Below are 20331 nucleotides of genomic sequence, written 5' to 3'. Positions count from 1 at the left end.
GCCAGTGCCAGAGTAGAGGTTATGAAGGAAGCGGAGCCAGACTCCTCACAGAGATGCGTGGCAGGAGCCTGAGAGACAGTGGTCGTACAGTGAAACAGGGAAAGCTTGCTTTGCACCAGGAGGTGCTGGTCTGTGATGGTCTCGGTAAGAAAGGCACGCAGACACTGTAAAATAGAATTGAAAATGATATTTATTAGAGCTACCACTATAAAGAGACAATAATACAGATAATCTTACTTCTGTTTTGATGCTGGGAGACCTGAATTGTGCAGCATCAAACAGGCCTCCGGTCCACGTGCAGCATACCGTGCAGACCCCATCCATAGAAAGGGTTACCCCCCCGTTGGTCCTTCAAGCTGGATTTCCTTGCAAGAAAACAACTCTAGTCATAATTTCTGCTGTCAGGCAGGAAGGATGCTCAGATGAGAACAGTTGCCGGTACCAAGTGGGAGCTCCTCTGCGAGAGCGGGGAGGCTGAGCTCGTCGCGCGGCCCAGCACGGGCCTGAGAGCCAGCCCCAGGGAGCAGCACAGCCCAGGCCGGGGCCTGCGCGGGTCGGCTCTCGCGCGGATCGCTAAGGCCTCAACCTGTGACGGGCTTCCTTTCAGGATCACTGCAGCGCTCTGGCTTGACGAGAACATACTTCACCCTGAGGACAGTCAGGCGCTGAAGCGGATTCCCTAGAGAGCCGGGGGAATCTCTGACGCTGGAGGTTTTCAATGCCCAGCTAAACAAAAGTCTAAGCGGCATTGTCCAAATTCAGCGTTCGCTGTGCTTCAGCAGAAAGTTGAGCTAGATGGCATTGACATCTTAACGCCCATTCCGCCCTGAATTGCCCTGTCTCTTGTGTTTTGGCTTCCCTGGGTGTTCTTAAAAACTTGACTGGAAGTTGTGATAACTTTGTTGCAGCTGATAGGAATATACATAGGACAGGAGAATTCTGGGTTTGCACGTAACTCGATGGTGAGATCAGTGCTGTGTAGCAGTAATTTAGATATAATTTAGATAGAAGAGGAGCAGTAATTGGATCCAGGATGTTTCACGTATTGCTGCATCACTAAAGAAATGCAATTGTAGCATGAAAAAAAGACCCTGTTGGCCATTCCTTGTTTCTATACTCATGCGTGTCATAGGCTTTATTTGTCCCCTGGTTTTCATTCTTACTCTTGAAAAATTTGTTTCAGCAGGAATATTTGTACGCTCTCTTTCATGCAAAGGATAATAGAGGCGTTAGTTTCCATCTTTGCTAGCTGCTGGTAATGTGACAATAAATTGGATTGTGGTTGACATGTTAATATACAAGATGTATTAAAGCAATACTTAACAACCTGTGCAACTCGTATATCTGAGAAAATGCTGAGAGATCTGGATATTGAATGCTGCCAAGTTTGGCTGTTCCTTTCTTCCATCGGGAGATGTGGAATACTTGGTCCTTACAGGAAACCTTTTCCTTCTTGTAGGCTTGCTTTGGCGTTTTGGACCTGTGTGTAACGTCAGTCTGTGGAGCCAGCAATGGGCAAAAATAACCACTGTCTAGTGAGACCCTTGTCCGCAGACATCCTGCTACTTATTTTGGTGATAGAAAGCACTGAGATATTTCTTGCCCTCTAAATTGTTGCTCCTCGATATAAGATGATAAGGTGTGTGGGGAAATTTTCTATTATGATATAGCTGCTTTTATATTATCATACAGCTTGTCAGTTGCCTTTTGTATAGCTGAACTAGGTCATGATCTGCCCAAATAACTTTGGCTAAATCATATCTTCCAAAATAATGGAAATATTAATAAATTCTTCATTTTGGGGAAAATGTGGTTGTGTCTAATGCTGAAGGAAAGATCGTTTTCATTGACTGAATCTTCACAGATGAAGTTACTCTGCTACTTGGTACTACTGAATATCATTATCTGATGGAAAAAAGACTGAAACTTCCAGTTCATCAGGGAAAATTTGATCAGAGTTCCAGTATTTGATGAGTCCCCTGAATTCTTTCTTTGACTAAATTGAATTGCTCTAGGGAAAAAGACAGTAGAGTAAGGAACTCAGAAATTGAGTAAAAAAATTTATTTAGCATGATTTAATTGTGCTTTAAAAGTATCTGTATTAAGAAAAACAAATTCTAATGCTGAAGGGCCATTTCATCTAGCAAAGGTGTGCATATTTAGGTTGAAACTTGGGCTAGACATGTGAAAGTAGAGATGAGAGGTATTTTTGAGTGAAGATAAATGACTGTTATCTTAGTTAAGGGACAATTCAGTGATGTGGGGTATATGTAATCTTTAAAGTAGAATTAGATGTCTCTTCCAAATGGGTTTGGAATTATTGGGTGAAATTGTGATCTGTGTCGTGCAGGGTGTCAACCTAGCTCATCATAGCCGTTTGAGAGAGTCTGACCAGAAGAGATTATTTAATTCTGAGGGGTAACTGCTTCCAAGGTATTTTGGAATGAATTTAATTTCTGCAGTTAAACATACTTAAGCATTTCGTTTTCACACGCCTACTTGCACCTTTAATTTCGTATTAATATTTTCAGATTTCTTTCCCTAAAACTGGAATTCTCCTATTTTGTTTCACTCTTCTTGCCCTATATTTTATCTTCTTTCAGAACTTGCTGCGGTTGTTCTACTCCACCCATTTCTTTTCTGGCTTTATCAGACACCGAGGCCAACCTTTTCCTGCTGGTCTGTGCTCCCATATGGCAAGTCAGCAGACTGCTTTGCTAAACAATCAATAAGTAACATTACTGCTGCATCATTAACACTAGGGCTTTAACATCAAGATTTTCCTACCTTTTACTGACCTTCAATCATTGTATTTCTAGACTTTGTGTGGTGGCTGATTATCTTGCTGCTCTTTCACTTGTTCTCCAGGCTTAATAGCTATTTCCAGTGGGCACTTGAGTTACAGTTGCCATATGAGCACAAAGAGGGTGGAAATACTGTGCTCCTCCCTGCCAAGGATTCTTCTCTTGGATTATAATTTAGTTTTAAACAAGCTGCAGGTGTTACGCAGCAAAAATCGAAATTAACGTGTTGTCCAAATTCCCATGCTGTTCGATAAATTTATGCAGTTCCACCCTGATAAGGGACTAAAAAAAATTTTAAAAAGCTGGGAGGGGAGGGAGGCAGGCAGGCAGGAGGGGGGCAGAGCTGTGTCACTCAGTAGGCCACTGTTGCTATGTCATAAGGCTGGTTAAGATGAGTGATACAAAGCGTCCTCGGCAGCAGGGTGGGAGTAGGGGTTGAAAACTGAGCAGTGTCCGCAGAGCATCAACCGTAGCTCTTACCTGACGGCGTTCACATTGCCCCTGGGACACTTGGAGGTTGGGAGGTATCTGCCGGTGCTGTTCTGGGGGGCTTCTTGGAAACTGGAAATCCCATCCTCCTTCCTCTTTTTTTCCTACAGTGTCAAGAACAATTATTGCTCTCTGTGTAGGTTTATTAAGGTCATTAATCGGTCTGGATGTACCTTTTAAGTAGGTCTTTGCACTGTGTCAGCACAGTCAGGTTTTTTTTTTTTGAGTAAGTGGGCTTCATGAGTCTGCTCAGTGGCTAATTTCATAAGAGTGCAAGTTTGGAAGGCTGATGTTAATGGTAATAGTTCGAGTTATTGTCAGTTAATGCATTGTTCTCCTGGGGCCGCGGAATCAATGAACTGACTATCGCTTCTTGTATACTGCATATTAAATGTTTCTATATGCTGAGAAGGCTAGAATTCCAGTAAGTCCATGTTAACTGTTCACATGTCAATTTGCAGTGCTACAAGAGTGGTAAAGCTTATTGCCACAATTAGAAGTTTATGATCTAAAAATTGAGAACTGAGGTGGGATGAAGAGTTAAGAATAGTTTGGAGGGGCTGCTGCTTTCCTCCTCTCATTGCAGGACAGGTTATCCTGTTTTTGAGGCTAGTTCAAATTAATTTTATGTCTGTACAAGCTCAATAATGACATGTTTATAGACGTACAACCTCATTTAGCATATTGAAATTTTAAAATATTTAAAATCACCATCATTAGAAAGAACAAAATGTCATAATTTGTATGGCTCAGAGCCAGAAAAAAATGATGCTATTTGCAGATGTTGGGTTTCTCTTTAACTTCCTTTTAATTTTCTTCCCTCTCTTTAAATGATTTATGAGAAGTTTCCATTAGTGTCAGAAGTATTGTTCTCTTTGGCTTAAAAATAGTGTGCACTAAAGTCTTTCTCCAGGTGAGAGACTTATTTCTCCTTTTTTTTTCTTTTCTTCTTCTTTTAAATGTATTTAAAAATAAGTGTTCTCATTCATACCCCTATGAAATCTTCATGAAAAACCAAAATTGGATATTGTTTCCAGAGAAGCATTTTGGAGCCAACAAATGTCATTGGAGGAACAAATAAAATTATTGAAATATTTAAAAGTAAATCACCGATTTAAAGCAAATATTTTTAATAGGTATTTTAAAGCATCTAGCAACTTTTAAAGTAGTATTTGATTTTTAGTATTATTTTTAAGTGAAGTTTTATGATATTTATTACTACAATTTGAAAGAGACCATTTTGGTCAATGGCAGATAGCTTTTTAAACTCTTGTTACACAAAAAGTCAGATTAAAATAAAAATTGCTCTACCTTAAGTGGGTGAAAATCCAAATTTCTATACAGTGGAAATACAGGCTGAATACAGAATAAGCATCTGAGAATAAAAGTATCTGAATAACGTGCGATTCTTTTCTGTCCATCTAAACTCATCTAAAGTAATTTTTTTTAGAAACATAACTAAATAAAGCAGTCTGCTAGGTGTAGTGTTACTTTCACTGAGCTTTTTCATATCTAGGTATGTTTCTGTAGTTTTGTTGCAAGCCTGCGTCTGTTCCACAACACATCCAATCAGTGCAGACTCCATAAAAGAAACCTTGGGGCACTTGCAGTGTCTGCTGAAGTGTGAAGCAAGTGTCGTGAGCCACGTGTGTGAGCTGGGTCTTCGGGACGGAGACCCACTTTCTTCCTTTCTCGGACTAAGCGGAAGCTTCATTCAGCTTCGCTGTCTGGGGCCTGTGTTTTGAATCAGAATTGTGCTGCCACTTTCTGTTTTGTGGCTGGCTTTAAAAACTGAATTGATCACTGAATTCCTAAAAATGTGCATCAGCCTTAAGTAGGGGGGAAAAACAGATGAGTGGATGAATGCAATGCGATGGCTTTCCTTACTAGGAAAGGGCTTTGCTGTGTAAAATAGCTTGTCCTGTATCTGAAGTCAGAAATGACACATGGGTAAGTTAGTGAAAGATTAGATGCAGACTTAGTTGGGTAGCGGTGTATTCACTCAAGTTTGTGCTGTTGTGTGCAATAAAATACAAATTGTTTGACCTTTTTCCCCCCCTCGCTGTGGAATAGTGAGTCATGCGCTCAGGTATTGCAGTGCAAGTGATCTACTGTCTCTGTTTAGCTTGTATTAACTTGGGCGTAGGTTGGTGCCTATGAATTTATTTGAGTATGTGTTGTGTAAAGTCATACAAATACTTTTTTTTATAATCGGTAGTACAAAATTAGGTTTTTAATGAAAGTTCTATCTTGTTATTTAATGTATTGCTTTCTCGTTTCACATGACTAAAGTGCATTATATAGCAATATTTCTATTTCAGCTAATATGTAAATAGAAAATAAAAATGTAATAAGCTGGCTTTTTGAGGGATGATAATTAGGGGTTTTGATAAAGAAAAAAGAATGACTATATTTCTGTGTAAAAAGACTTCTAAGTGAGTTATTTTTGTATGTGATCTTTACAAGTTTGTGTGTATTTACTGTCTTGCCTGTGATGGCTCTTGCTGAGGTCTGTTGGAAAAAGTAACCATTTCCCTTCATTATGGAGTACTGGAAAAGAAACAAGGGAATTGGCTGTGTCAGTGCAAGAGGGTTTAGCTGGAAAGGAAGCCTGCTGCCTGGTGGTTCTGTCTCAGAGCCTCTTGCCTGGGGTTCACTGGCTCATGAGGGAATGATTTTTTTTACATTTCTAGTGACCAGTCAGTCACCTATTGGGATGTAGGCCGAAATTCAGGCTGATAGCTACACTGACCCTCCCGTCTTGGAGAACAGGCCTTTCTGTAAATGGCTCTTACTGTGTTGAACACTGAACTGGGATGTGTGTCTCGAGGCTCACCAACCTCTTGCATTCTTGAAGCTGACAAAAATGGTCACTTGCATTACAACATAATACAGTTTTTCTTCATCTGTGTGGTATTTAATTTTTTTAGAATATAATTTGCCGTTCATAGTAATGTTAATTTATCATTCAGTATCTACCTGCCTGTATTTTACATGATGCTCAATTTTCTACTGTTCAAGATGGTTGATATTGTGTGATTGTGCATAAGCAGTTAATGCGCAGTCAAAGCTTTAAAACCAACTTGTCCAGTTTTAGTTGTGCTGTTTAACCGGTAGTGATACAAATGCTGTAATTACAATTACACAGACAGAAGTGAATGACATTTAGCACATTGTAATTGTCTCATGTGGTTATACATCACCTTGAAGTGAGCTTAGTCATCAAGACAAAGGGTTGGAAGCTGAGCTTTTAAAAAACTTGGTGTAAAGTTTGAGAGATTTAAATTATCAACCTGACCCTATTTTATTAAGTTGGGATACTATTTCCAGAATTTGGGGAAAATTAATATACTGGATGATACCAGTTTGTGTAACTACAGCCTGTAAGAAAATTGGTTTAGACAAGAGTTAAGTGTGAAAATAGTTGTTACAAGCCTGTAAGAGCACATACAATGATGATTAACATAAAAATAAATGAAGGCTGTTTTCTGGAGTGGCTGTTCCAGAGCTAAGTAATATTCCAGAACAGTGTTTTTATAAGCATTTATGCTAGAATATATGTTCCTATTGAAATGAAGAGATTGACAGCGGCTAAAGGAAAGAAAAATTTCGAAAAACCACCTTAAAAATCGGATCTCAGTCAGAAGTAGGCCTCCTAACCTGTGAACCATGGGGAATTTTTTTTAATCATTGCACGCCCAGAGTCTTGGCATATTCAGTGGTCTCACATTACATGCAAATTTATTCTGTTATGTGTAATTCAGGCACATCTAAAGATTGGTGTTGGCTAAAGTGATTAAGTTCCAGTTTACTTTAGAGATGTGTAGGATTTTAAAATTTTCTTCTCGTTACTTGTTGTTTTATAGGTCTGTACTTTTCTTATTTTAAGCTAAAATATAAAAGACTTGGACCAGAGACAATTAAAATAGGAATAGGTTTGAAGAAAACTTGGCTGATGGCTATATAAGCTTGTGAGAAGATGCTGCTTAAGCTTTCAGGAATTTAAGTATCTACTTAGGTCACTGTTGTTTCCGTTTTTGTTACTTCAGGTGTTTATCATCGAGCACCTTGATATTGTTGGAAAGGGGAGGGGAAAACATTTAGAAATCTACTAGTAATAATGACTAGATAGTGCTGTTGCAGAAGGCTGTGGTTTTGGGGACAGGGATTATGGCTGTGGTGGTGGTGTTTGGTTTACCATTTTTAAGAGTTTGGAAAAGCTTAGAAAACGTTTTCTGTAGAAAAAGGTGTTTTAGAGCAGGTGGAAAGACCTATCCCGTCCTTTTTCTGATAGCTTTTATGAGTTTTTCGTAGAAAAGCTGACTTAAGCAAAGAAGTTGTGCTTTAAAGTAAATTGAAAACAAAGAAAATGAAACTTTCAGTATTTTTAGTGTTTGATGTTGCTTATATCACTTCTGTTAAGTGACCTACTGTCTGAAAAGAGGAAACCATCTTATGCAAGCTAGAAGCTGGAAAAATTTGACCCTGAAATCACTTAATATCCTAGCAGTGAGAGTGTCCGAAATTGTCACGGATTCTCATGAATCTGATAATTTTGCTTCTTGGGGGTGCTTGAAAGGATAAAGGTTTTCTGCAGAGAGGGATCTGTGTGTACCTCTTTGAAGAAAATATTCTGTTCAGCATAGGTGAGGAGCAAAGGAGATGGTGATTCTTCTGGCCTTGAAATCTGTGAATATGAATCTTTGTCCTTTTCCTTCTCTGGGCCCTAAACATGCTAATAACATTTAAAGTTTGACTAATAACTATTATAATCAGCCTTCAGGTCTTCAGTTGCTTGTAGGGTCAGGAGGGTATTATTTTCCTAATGTGTAATTTGGCTTCTTGGCTGCTGATTTGCGCAGTGGCAGATCACGCAGTGACAGCTGAAATGCTTCCTACCCCAGACGTTACGTTGTGCCCCTCTCATAGCAGTTGCCAGTCATGTGGCAGAGTGACTGAAATGGCACAGTCATCAGGTCTTAATTTGCTGCAGTTTGCTATTCCAGAGCATTAAAGTATTGGCTACAGTATTAGACTGATAATGGAGCATGATGGTATCAAACCGGACTTCAGGAAGAAGTCTTTCCAGGAGAAGTTGTTAGAGACTTGGCAGAAACAGTCATCTTCCTCTGTAACATGGGGAATGGTTCGCCTAACAAAGCGTGCCCAAGTGATCTCATACTTAATTGCGTGCAGTCTTTTGGCATTGGTAATAACCTATTCTCTATTAATGACTTTTTTTTTTTTTTTTTTTGTGGAAAAGGACAGAAAAAACTGTTTTTGGACTTGTGCTGCAGAAGTTTGTGGACTTACTTAGCTCAGGTACCACAAGTGCAAATGATGGAGCAACCGCTTCTGTTTCTGGAATGGGCAAGTACCCAGAAGGAAGCATTCTGCTCTTCGGGCATCATCTGCATTTCGCTTTGAAGAAGCCTTTGTCCTCTCTGCGGTCCGTATTGGACAGCTTGAGAGCTCCTCTCACAGGGATTTGGGTGATTCTTTATGCCTCGTCAGTGGAGCTTTTTTAAAGTGTAATTGGCTTTGCCTCATTTGAGTGAGGTGACTCGTTGCTTCATCCTGAATTGGGAGTCTGAGAAGTCAGTTGCAAAAACAAGCTTTCGTCTCACAGAGGTGTAGGTATTTACTTGTCATTTCTTTGCTTTGTTGACATAACTGATAAAGTAGAAACAAAGGCTTGAAAGTTATTCTAAAACAAAGTAAAAGCTGTAACCACAGCAGCAGCATCACAGCCTCGGCTGAGATGTGACTGCTGTGAAATGGCCAGCAGCCAAGCTTTGCAGTGCATCTGACTTCACCTGGCATTAACTGTCATCTGCTCCCTGAAAACATTTCTTAAATGATATAATGATGAGTGGCACTTCTGTTTAACAGTGTCATAGTTCATAGTGTTCTGTAACATCTGCTGCTTTGTTTGTAAGTTGCAACAAAGCTGAAATAACTGAAGAGTGGCTGAGAAAGTGTTTGGGGTTCACGGAAGGGCTGCGGGCATTCAAGCTGCTTGAGTCGGAAGCTTTGGCTTGTTTTTGTGAGCTTCTGTCTGTGCTACCCTTGTGGAGGAATTGCTGCTACTTTCTGCTCCTTGTAACTACGGTGTATCATAGTTAAAACAGGGGAAAAAGCCTCAGGAAAAGGTGAAGAATTTGTGATTTGAGGAAATATCCTTTAATGTATGCTTTATTGGTTGTTGATAGATTATTAATAAAAAACGCTGTTTTCTAATGAATTTTTTGCTTTTGCCTGATGTCACAGTCAAGTGCTGTGTATTCTTTGTTCCCAAAGCAGAAAGATAGAAAAAGCAAAAATGCCGAAAAGCCCAACCTCAGAGATGTAATTTCTTTTGGCTGTTGGGAAGGTGTGCTCCTATTAAACTGCGTGCGTTAAACTTGCAATACATCAAATACATGACAAAATGTAATTTCATTCTGGATTGCTCCCTAAATTAAAAATGGAGAATTTCCCTTCCATATCAGCTAATCTGTAATATTTTTTTTTTGTTTTGGTGTGGTTTGTTTTGTTTTTGTTTTTTTTTTTTTTTTTTTTTGCACAGAGGATAGGCATAACATTTCTGTGAAATTTTAATTAATTGTTAGACTTTTGCTTCTTAACCTAACATGTCAAAGCTTCATTTTCTTACATCTTGTGCTACAATTCACAGATTTTTTTGGTTTAAAAACAAAATTGAACAGTGACTTAAATGTCTTACTTATGTATTACCAGTTAAATTGACAAGAATCCACTTGTTCTTTGTTTCTAGGATTAACCTTTAAACTGATAGACCTACTCCAGTAATTTAAGTTTTAAAAGCCTAAATCTTTGTAAGCAGTAGGCCTTGATCTTGTAACAGCTCTTTAAATGCTGTTTTGGTTTTGTTTCATTTTTTTTAATCTCTTGCCATATGTTTTATATAGTTCTTCAGTATAAATGATTGACCAAAGCCTCAGTTCTTGGATTAAGGATGACTTTGGTTTGTTTTGGAAATCATTAAGGTAATAACAATAAATATACCAAAATAATTTTCTAAGATATTGCTGGCGTGACAGACTAGTACCACTCACGCCGCTGTTAATAATACAGAACATGAATATTGTTCATAATCTGAGCCCCCCCTTCCCCTCTGTGGTGATTTTCACACTTCCACATGAGCTGGGCTGCTTTCTCAGCTTTTGTCACTAAACGTGAAAATCATGGTAGCTTGAAAAGTAATTGTATAAAATTTTGTTGCTTGGGGTTTTTCTTTATTTGTTTGGAGATTACAGCAACAATCTTTATTTTATGGTAACTTTTACTTTTGGTCCTATGAAAGCAAGGCTGTGGAGTTTGCACCTTTTAGAAGGCAGCAAAGTACGGTGGGAGTCAAGGATGCAGAATGGGATGTGCAAACAGTGGTCTGTTAAGTAGCAGTTTGAATTTGGAGTGCTAAGTGAGGTGTCAGTAAAGCAGCCAGTGAGGAAATGCTTGGGACAGATTTATGTCAAAAGTAATGTTTTTCTGTCTAGTAGGTGCCTTTACTCCTGTCTGAGTGCTTTTTTCTTATTTTTGCTTTCTGAAAGTAATGCCGCTTTTTCTTTGAAAGCACCATAGAGACAGGTGGCAATGTTGGTGACCTTGTAATAGCTGTTCGTGTTAGAACACTGACCTTCAAAGTGGGAGATAAAGGTTTAAATCTCCTTTTTCAGACCGGGATTCAAATTCTATCTTCCAGAACTGTACACTGTGCTCCCGTGTGCTGGGAAATCTTTAACTTCTTCCTATTGAAGTTGTTTGTCCTAGTGGAAAGAGGGATGTGTTATCACACTCTGAACTTCATCTAGCTGAATGGTAAAGGCAGTCATGGAAAAAGATCATAGTGTAAGGAAGGAGTTACAGCATTTTTTTTTTAATTATTATTATTTTTAAATATTTTTTTTTAAATACAGGATTTTTTTATTTGTTACTGTATTTTACCCTAAAGAATTGTACTTTTGTGTGTGTGTGAATAGTCTTTTGGGGAGTATAAAATTTAGACCTCTTTGAATTTTTCTTTCCTCTAACTGCTGTTTGTTCTTGTACAGATTGTTATATTTTACAGGAAAGGCAATGCCCTTTTTTCTTTGTCTTTAAAAGAAAGTAGCGTTCCCTACATTTTGAGAGGAATTGAACAATTGCCTGACCAAAACATATAGAGGAAGTGAGTGGAGGAGGAATGCTTAATTTGAGGATCCTATATGTGACTGAGGCATGAACTTTTCATCAAGTTTAGCCATATGGTGCAAACGCTTCAGAACTGTTTCAAATTTTATTATGTTACTGTCAAGATGAAGAGAGTTGTTGCCATGCTGAGGATTAGGGAATGGTGTGAACAACACTTTCCAGACGGACAGTTAAGATTTTAGGTGTATAAATTAAACTGAAATTCCATTTTGGAGTGTCAGAATTCTGTGTGGGCTTCGATGTATGAAACTCAGTTGTTTAGGTATCCGGTCAGTCATATTGGTACTGAGTTAGATTGTAACAGCCCGTCTTTTTAGGGAACCTAGAAGTTGTTCACTTTGGAGTTAAACATTTGTATGCCGGAAGACTGATTTGCAAAGTGTGGTACTTATTAATACGTACATCTTGGAATTGGATCTCTTGAAGGAAAATTAGTGTCACAGATCTGTGTTTGGTATTTTGTTAGACTCCACATTCTTATTTTGGTTTGTCATAGGTCTATCTACAAGATGAGGTACAGCAGATTTTAGATGTTGAAGTTGCTCTTTTTGATAACAAAATGTTTTTCTGTTATTTAGTTTTTTGTTTTTCTTTGCAGCTTTCATCCAATCGGATGGCATAATAGAAATGCTACGTTTTGATGAAGGAGACCTCTTGCAGGTATGTAGTCTGGGTAAATTATCTGAACTAGCAATGTTTCATCTTCTCATTGATAGCTGCTTTTTGAAACTCATGGGTGAGTGGATTTTTGAAAATACGGAAGCATCGAGCTTAAATAAGTCCAAAAAACTTTTGGACATTCTAGAGTTATTTTCAACAGAATATTTTGGTGTGTCCTGAGGTTCTGCTTCCTTGATCTTTTGTGTTGGGAAACCAGTAGATAGAGTTTACCACAGGTTTTCTCTGGCCTGTTTGTCCAGCTGTTGTTTTCCTCAGAAAAAATGGGGGATGCTTTGTGTTTGAATCATCTTGTTGTAGAGTTGAGATAGGATTGATAGCACAACTAGAGGAATTGGGAAGTGTTGCAGGATTCCCAAATGCAAAGGCAGCCCTTTGGACCAAGTTGCCGGTGGGTTTAAAGAAAGTTCAGGCTACTGCAGTGAGGTAATTGCTGTTGCTAATATGGATTTTTCAGGTATAACGTTGCCATGCTTGTCAGCTTCCTTTTGGCATGAGTCAAATCAGATGGAAAGTCAACCTGAAAGAATGTGTTGGTATTTTGAGATGGTGGTAGTAGATGGGATGAAATGCATAGCAACGTCGCTTGATACTTCAGAGCTACGTAGTTCTGAAGTTCTCTTGACTAGAATTTCATATGCATGCATTTTGTGGGTTGTATTTATCTTGAGAATATCTTTTGTTAACATTCCTTGATGATGTTAGTCCTGGTAGTTGGAGGGGAGGAGAAAGAAAAAAGCAATTATTTAAATGATTAGAACGCATGGCATATGACTGTAACTTCCTTTGTTACCAGTGCAGTGCTTGATTTACAATTCCTACCTCCTATCTAGTCTAGAAGAGTCAACAAACAGAAAAGCTCTATAATTCTAGGCTTGTGACAATGTTATTTGTTTCAGATGTACGAAGGTGCTTTTTCTTTTTCCCACACCTAAGTTGTTTGGGTTTTTTGCTCAGTTTGAGGGTTTTTTCCCTTCTTTCACTGCTTGGTCCTTAATGTAAATCAAGAATAACTTACTGTAGATTTTAAGATTATAATGTACAAGGGGTAAGATCCTTCAAAATTATCTAAGCTGATGACAGAAAAGGTTGCAGTTGACAAACAAACACCACCCCTAGCCCCCCGAAACAGGAAAGAAGAAAAAAGAAAAACAAAAAACCAAAACCCCAAACAACTGCCAGAAAAGTGAACAAAAAAAAAACCCCCAGGTTCCTCATTAAACGGTTGTATAGATGTCATGTGCTAAACACATTCTCATAATAGATATCTATGTAGGATTATTTCGGGACATATAGAGTAGAATGGTGAAAATTTTCCATAACTGATTACAGTCTCAGTTATTGCAGTTTGACTCAGAATATTTCTTTAACTTGCATGGATGTACCACATAGTATAAATTTAAAAAAAAAAAAAAATAAAAAATCACTGGGCTTTGTTTCTTTTCTTTTACATACTCTATTAGAATGTATTTTGTTTGACAAGAATGGTTTAATAAAAATGACAGACAGGTGTTGGCCCAATTTTTAAGATAGAAATGGTGTAGTCAAATTCACTAAACACATTTTAGGTGTCTTGTTTTTCCCCAGTATATTTTTTTATTATTATTATTTTTAAAATTAATTAAAATTAATCTGACAAATCTGAAATTATCTCATATATTTTAGCACTCTATTAATCTCTGTAGTTCTCCGGACTAGAAAGTAATGGTGCTGCCGTGAATCACCTCAATAATTAATATAAACATAGAAGAGTAAACCAGATTGTTAATCATTACAACTTTATTGCAACAGACACAGCAAAGTTAGTTTAAATATTATGGTGGGATAAAGTCAAGCAATTCTGGATGTTGCCCTGTAAACTTCGCAGTGTTTTGGTTTGCATTTGGCTGCTACTTATTCTAATACACTGCTGAACATCTGATTTAAAAGAAAGCAAGAGAGACAAAGTTTCTAATAAGTGGCTTATATGTTTTATATTATGGTTGTGTCTCTTAAGCCAAAAATACCTATGTAAGTGAAACCAGTTCCTTTTAATCAGAATGATACAGCATGTTTTGTCTAGCTGACAATCTATTTGTTTTTCTTTCCTGTAGATTTTAATGTGGTGACCTCTTGTGACTACTTACTGCAATTAAAAAGTAAAACCAGAGCAAATACATTGTTGTAAAACCAGATTTTAGTAACTTGTTCACAAGACGTAAGTTTTAAACCTACTGTAATGTCATTGAATGTTTGTCTTTCGGGCTTTCTGTAAGTTTTCGCAAATGTTTCTTGATTGTAGGTCATACGTCATTACAGCACAAATATGATGATGCAGTAGTTAACTCAGTATTGTCTAATGTTATGTCACCTTCAGGTGATTTTTTTTTTTTTTTAATATAAAAAATAACCAAGTTAGTGCATAAAGTGATTAATAATCACTGAAGTGTCAAAGCCATCTCTAGTCCTGGTTTGTTTCCCCCTTCAGAGGATTGGGTATCTTTACATTGGAAGCAAGCCCTTTTCTTGTTTGAAGGAGTTGCTTTTAAAGTAAGGCAAGTCAAATGCCAAGTCTGACATAATTTAATCATTAGGAATTCCTGCCACCTCCCTCCAGATAGAGTATATCCTCTTGATACTGGTTTTTGTACACATTTGGACTACATACTATCAGTGGAACATTTTTTTGTGTGTTTCAATCACGTTTTAAGACTTTTGTTGTAAGAAATAAATTAAATGTGTTGAAAAATTGGATTTGACCAGACTGACTTAAAATGTTTATTGAAAGAGCATAAATCTTTAAATATTTAAGTAAAAAAACTTTGCATTTAGTGAAAAAGAACTGTCAGTGGAAATTTCTTTAGTTCATGCTAGTGGGTAACAGTAGCAAAGTAGAGGCTACTTTTTGGATGTGGGATTCCAGTATGTGAATTATAAAGTGCTATACCACGTAGCTTTGCCCTGTTACAACAAATCAAAAATGTGAATTTTATTCTTTAGCATACATGCTTAAATTAAAGGTTTATATTTTAATAAATTTATTCTACTTCTGCCCGTGGATTAAGTTACAATAATAAGGGAATTTCCTAATTCTGACTATTCGCATGAATCAGTCCCCTTAATAGCTCAACAACTTTTTGAACTCTTCAAATAATTTATTTAGATCCTGAACATAGGGTAAGAATTGTATTAGTGTAAATTGTCCATTGTTGAATGCAGTTTAGGGTTTGGGTTTTTCTTCAAGAGCAGGCTATTTACATCTGTCTATATAATTGGTTGGCGTTTCAGAGCCATAGTTTTGGTTGGTTGGAGTGGACTTCAGGAGATCACCTAATACTTTCTTCAGGTAGTGCTGTGTGTGGATGGACTACCACTGCCAGATGCGTGACTCTTCTGTTCTTAAAACCTGTAGAGAATTAACTTTCACAATTTTCCTTAATTGCGGATTTGTTTCTTGCCTAAGATGGTTTTGCTGCTTCTTTTTTTCTCCAATATATATTTAGTTGGGTTAGTTAGTTTTTCTGGGCCCTCTTCATAGTGCTAATTTTGGACTAAAAGACACCTATAGCTTCTTCATGCAAGTTTTTAGAAACAGCCTGTAACTTCCTTTAATGGGTTTTTGTCTACACACTACTTAAAGCATAGAGTGCAATTGGGACATTAGTATTCTGAGACTCTGCAAAAGTACAGAGTAGTTGCTTCTCTGTGTAATAACACTTGTTTTAGTAATCCAAGATGACTTGTAGGTTTCTGACAGAATTTTATTTGCTCGTATAGTTTGTATTTCACTATGATCTCCAGACACATTCTTTTCTTTAACGTACTATTGCTTAGTCCGTTATTCCCAGTTTTAGATTTGAACTCTCCTTCAGCTGAAGGTCACCTTGTCAGTGTCAGGCCATCTCCTCTGTGTAGTCTCATTCTTTGAACCCTTGTCCAGACCTGACAGACGCTTCAAGCCCCTGTCAATGATGTCATTTGCAAATATGAGGAGTGCTGAAATAAACTACAGATACTACTTTTAATAATCTATCCTTTCATGTTAAGCCAACATACTGTCTCACTTTTTGAGGGCTTTATTTTGAAAAGTGGACAGTAAAATGAAATTTATTTTTTAGTGCAGCTTTCATTTGGTTTTAGTTCATAAAGGACTGTTTTCCAGTCCTTTAGCTCATAAAGGACCGTTTTCTTTATTGTGAGAGATCTTGCCTTGGGCATCTAATATTTTACTGCACAATGTAGTTGGGGCCACTAATTTCCAGAGTGAGTGATCTTCTACTCAGATTAAGTGTTTGAAAATTACTTCTCCATATTAAGTAGAATTTGTAAAGTACCGTATTCCTACAAGGAAAAAGGAAAATGGTATGACTCTTCAGTCAAGTTCTCTTAATATGAATCACTGCACTTACCCTTGCTGCAATAATCTTAGGTATATGAAATGCTTTTTTATAGGAAAAATCCTAGAAGTTATTTTACTGATACTTACTGGTTTGCAGAATACCCGTAATAGGGGGAAAAGAAAACCTGTGTGGTTATATATACTTAATACATATTTGCTGTCTGTGTTCGTAACCTGCTGTAAACTGCTGGTCACAAAAGCTGGTAATGAGAATTAGAATGGTCCTAAATGTCAAGTAGAATATTAACGTGACCTGTGGTGGCTTTGCAGCGAGGAAGCTACAAGACAGTTACATGTGTGGGAATCAGCAGTGCTGATCCTCCTCTTACTGGAGGAATTGTAGTGTTTTCTGCATAATCTGTACTTCAGTCTATATAGCACGGTGAAGCAGTATTTCAACAACAGTGGCAACCATTCAGTTCTGGTGTATCAGTGGTAGTGTTTTCAGGGTGTCAAGTTTAAATGTATTTTTTTATCACCTCATATTTTCATATTGTGGATCAACTTTTAAAAGGGTTTTTGACGTGGTCTCCACTGAGATCCAGATAGCCAAACTGCTAAGATACAGGCCGCCTAAGCGGGCGATGAAGTGTCTGGACCATTGACCTCGGTGGGTGTACTCTGTAGTACAAAGTTCAGCTGGCAGTCCGTGACCCGTGACGGAGCTTGATACCGAGGGCAGTGCTGCTTAATGTCTTCATTAGCAGCCTGCATGATGGTATAGAGGGTGCACTCACTACGTTTGCGGATGCTGCCAAGTTGGGCGAAGTAGCTGATGCCCGGTAAGGCAAGGCTGCTCTTCAGAGGGGCCTTGGCAGGCTGACAGGACCTCAGGACGGCCAGCTGAGGCGAGATGCACGTGCCGTATCTGGGAGAGAAGAGCCCAGCAGGACCGGGCAGGCTGGGCCGTGACTGGTCAGACAGCAGCACTGCAGAAAAGAGCTGGGGGGGCCTGGTAGGCAGGTTGAGCGTGAGTTATCTGTATGCCCTTGTAGCGAAGAAAGCTGCTGGCCTGGTGAGCTGTATGAACAAACGTGGAGCCAGAAGTTAAGGGTGTGATTTCCCACCCACTGAAGCACTTATGGGGCTGCAGCTGGGGTACTGTGTCGAGTCTGGGCTACCCAGTATGAGGAAGGCACTGACATACTGGAGCAAGAACTGCTTGGGACACCAGGGTGATCGGGGGCTGGAATGCTGCTCCTGGTAGGATGTGTCTCTTCAGCCTTTAGAAGAGAAGACTGAGGGGAAAACTAATTGCTGTGGGCAGTGTAGAGTTGATGAGAGCCAGTTTTTTCATGGTGCAGAGTGGAAGGATGAGAGACTTTAGACACAAATTTCAGCATAGGACATTGCAAACCCATGTAAGAAAAAAAGCTTTTAAACTTGAGGGTGACCAAACACTGGACCAGGTTACTAAAAGAAATTGTAGGATTTCTATCTTTGGAGATACCTGGAACTCAGTGGCCCAAAGCTCTGAGCAACCTATACTAACTAGACCTTCCCTGAGCAAGGGTGGTCTAGACAGCCTCTGTAACTTGCTTCTAATGTGTGTGACTTTTTAAAAGAATAAAGGCCATCTCAGTTCATTGCCATTGCTTGTGAACAGCTGAAGTCCTGCTGTTGCTTAGGAAAAAAAAAAAAAAAAAAATGGCCGTTTCTTCTTGTACAGGGAGAATTGCCATCCCCAGGCTTTAGTTTAAAAATAATTAATTGATGCCCAGGAGTAAGTGACTGTTGCAAAGCCAATGTCAATAATAGGTGTTGCATCAGCTAAAGTCAACTGATGTTTTTGTTTCCTTACATGAGTTTGGGTCATGAAAGAGGGTGGCAAGAATGACTCAGTTCAGTCCACTTTCAGCTTCCTTTCAGATTACAGCATTCTTTTTTTTTTTTTTTTTTTTTTTTTCATTACTGTAGGCAAGATATTTGTCGTTAATTATGTTTCTCTTAATTATCCTGCTTACTAGCATAGAGCTCATGAATGCAGCAATGAAGATTTAACCAGCCATCTATGTATCAGTTTTGCAGCTGCCTCTCAGCATTTAGTTGCAAGCAGCACACAGCTTTTCTACAAAAAGAAACCAGGCTTACTATAAAATAACAATATGAAGAATGAGCTGAAAGAGTCTTTTAAATTAGTGTGGATACTCTTGTGTAGAACTGCAGAAAGCTTTGGTTATTGAGAATTCTGGTAACATTAAAGAAATATATTTGGTGTCCAGAAACCTCAGGTCTTGATTAAAGGGCCCCACTACTTTACCTGCCATGCCTGCCCCCCACTCCCCTGTCCTTGTTTAAGACTTTAGGGCTTTAATTCAGTTGCTTAAACATAGGTAACCAGTGCTATTTGAGATGTCCTGGGCTGTCCCAGACATCTACATGGACCTGGCAGATATGGCATAGGGCACGGGAGAAACTGTGTGCCCTTTGGGGTGTCAGCCTGAGGCCAGGCAGGTTGCCCTAGGACATTAATCTCGAGTGGCAGCAGATGCCTATGTTTAGATGGCTGAATGTAGTGCTAAGTAATATGATCTCTTACCAAGAAGTGAAGAATAGGTATTATAACAAACTGGTGAGACATTGAAATTAAGCTACTTTTCGGTGGTGGTGGTTTGTTGTTTTTTTTCGTGGGATTTTTTTGTTGTCTGGATAACATTAACAACCATGGATAAGTCTTTAGGGACAGCCTTCAGACTGTAAGGTGTGGTTTTTGATTCACCCTGTGCACAAGATTGTTGTCTGGTATCGTTCCACCACTGTACTGAGTCTGTAAGGTGTGCTTTCAGGTACAGATTCTCTGTGAAATCTTTCTTGAGGATACGAGCTTCTGGAGAGAAATTGTTTTTGAGTCCTGAAACTGGTGCTGGCTGCCTGCCTTCACATTTTCCAACTTACTGTGTGCAAGTTGACTCCAGATCTTTATTCTGAAATCCCTTTGGTTTATAGCTTAATCCTTCTAGGGTTATATAAGAGATAAATTAAGTCATGCAACTGTTAGTAGCAGCAGCCTAAATTGCATATGCTATCTTTAAATTTAAAAAAAAAAAAAAAAAAAAGGTAAAAAAAATCATCTATCACCAAGACTTGGATACAGCCTTCTGGGTAGAAGGATTATAAACTCCTGGTACTATTAAAAAGGGTGATCTTCCCTTCTCTCACTTATTTTTCCCACTCAATATATTTCTACGGATTCTTTTGTGCTGACCTTAGTTCTTTTTTTTAGGCAGTCAGTTGGATCAGGGAATTACTGCAACTGATTTTTTTCCCCTGTAACTTAGCTTATTATGTGTCTTGAAATATTAATAGTGTGCACAGGCAGCCTTCATCCTGATGTGCACATTGCAAGGTAGTATTCTGTTATTTGTAATATTTCTCCTGTACAGATAAGGTTTGATAAAATTTTCCTATAGAACGTATTTTGCTAATGCTGCTCTATTACAGATATATCCTTTACAGGAGAAAGGAATAAACTGTATTTATTGAAGATCATAATCATATTTCTCTTTACCTGATAAACTGGCAGTATTCCAGCAAAACCTACACTTTAGATAGTGGATTGATCTGGTACATGACTTTTAGTTCTCGGCATTTACCTTTGGCAGTTTTGTGCAGTCACGCAGGAAAAATAGCGTGCCAGACTGCAGCATAGTAGGTCCACAATTTTACTAGAAGATCAAATGAAAAAAAAAGTATTTAGAATGTGTAACAGAACACATTTGTATGTTTTTGTTTACTGCATGACTCTAAAGATTGACATGTAATAAAAATGAG

General features: G+C 38.3%; 1 protein-coding gene across 1 annotated transcript in view; it reads left to right on the top strand.

Moving 5' to 3' along the window:
- Nucleotides 1-20331, top strand: part of TMEM131 (transmembrane protein 131) — a 99473-nt gene that overhangs the window by 8523 nt on the left and 70619 nt on the right. Inside the window, 1 exon segment of the mRNA XM_042788390.1 lies at nt 12103-12164. Coding sequence (XP_042644324.1) covers nt 12132-12164 — 33 coding nt within the window. The 5' untranslated portion in view covers nt 12103-12131.

This window comes from Tyto alba, unplaced genomic scaffold (genome assembly GCF_018691265.1).
Source record: "Tyto alba isolate M040663 unplaced genomic scaffold, T.alba_DEE_v4.0 Super-Scaffold_14, whole genome shotgun sequence".
Taxonomy (NCBI): Eukaryota; Metazoa; Chordata; class Aves; order Strigiformes; family Tytonidae; genus Tyto; species Tyto alba.
The sequence above is the reverse complement of the archived record's forward strand: the minus strand, read 5'-3'. Positions and strand labels throughout refer to the sequence as shown.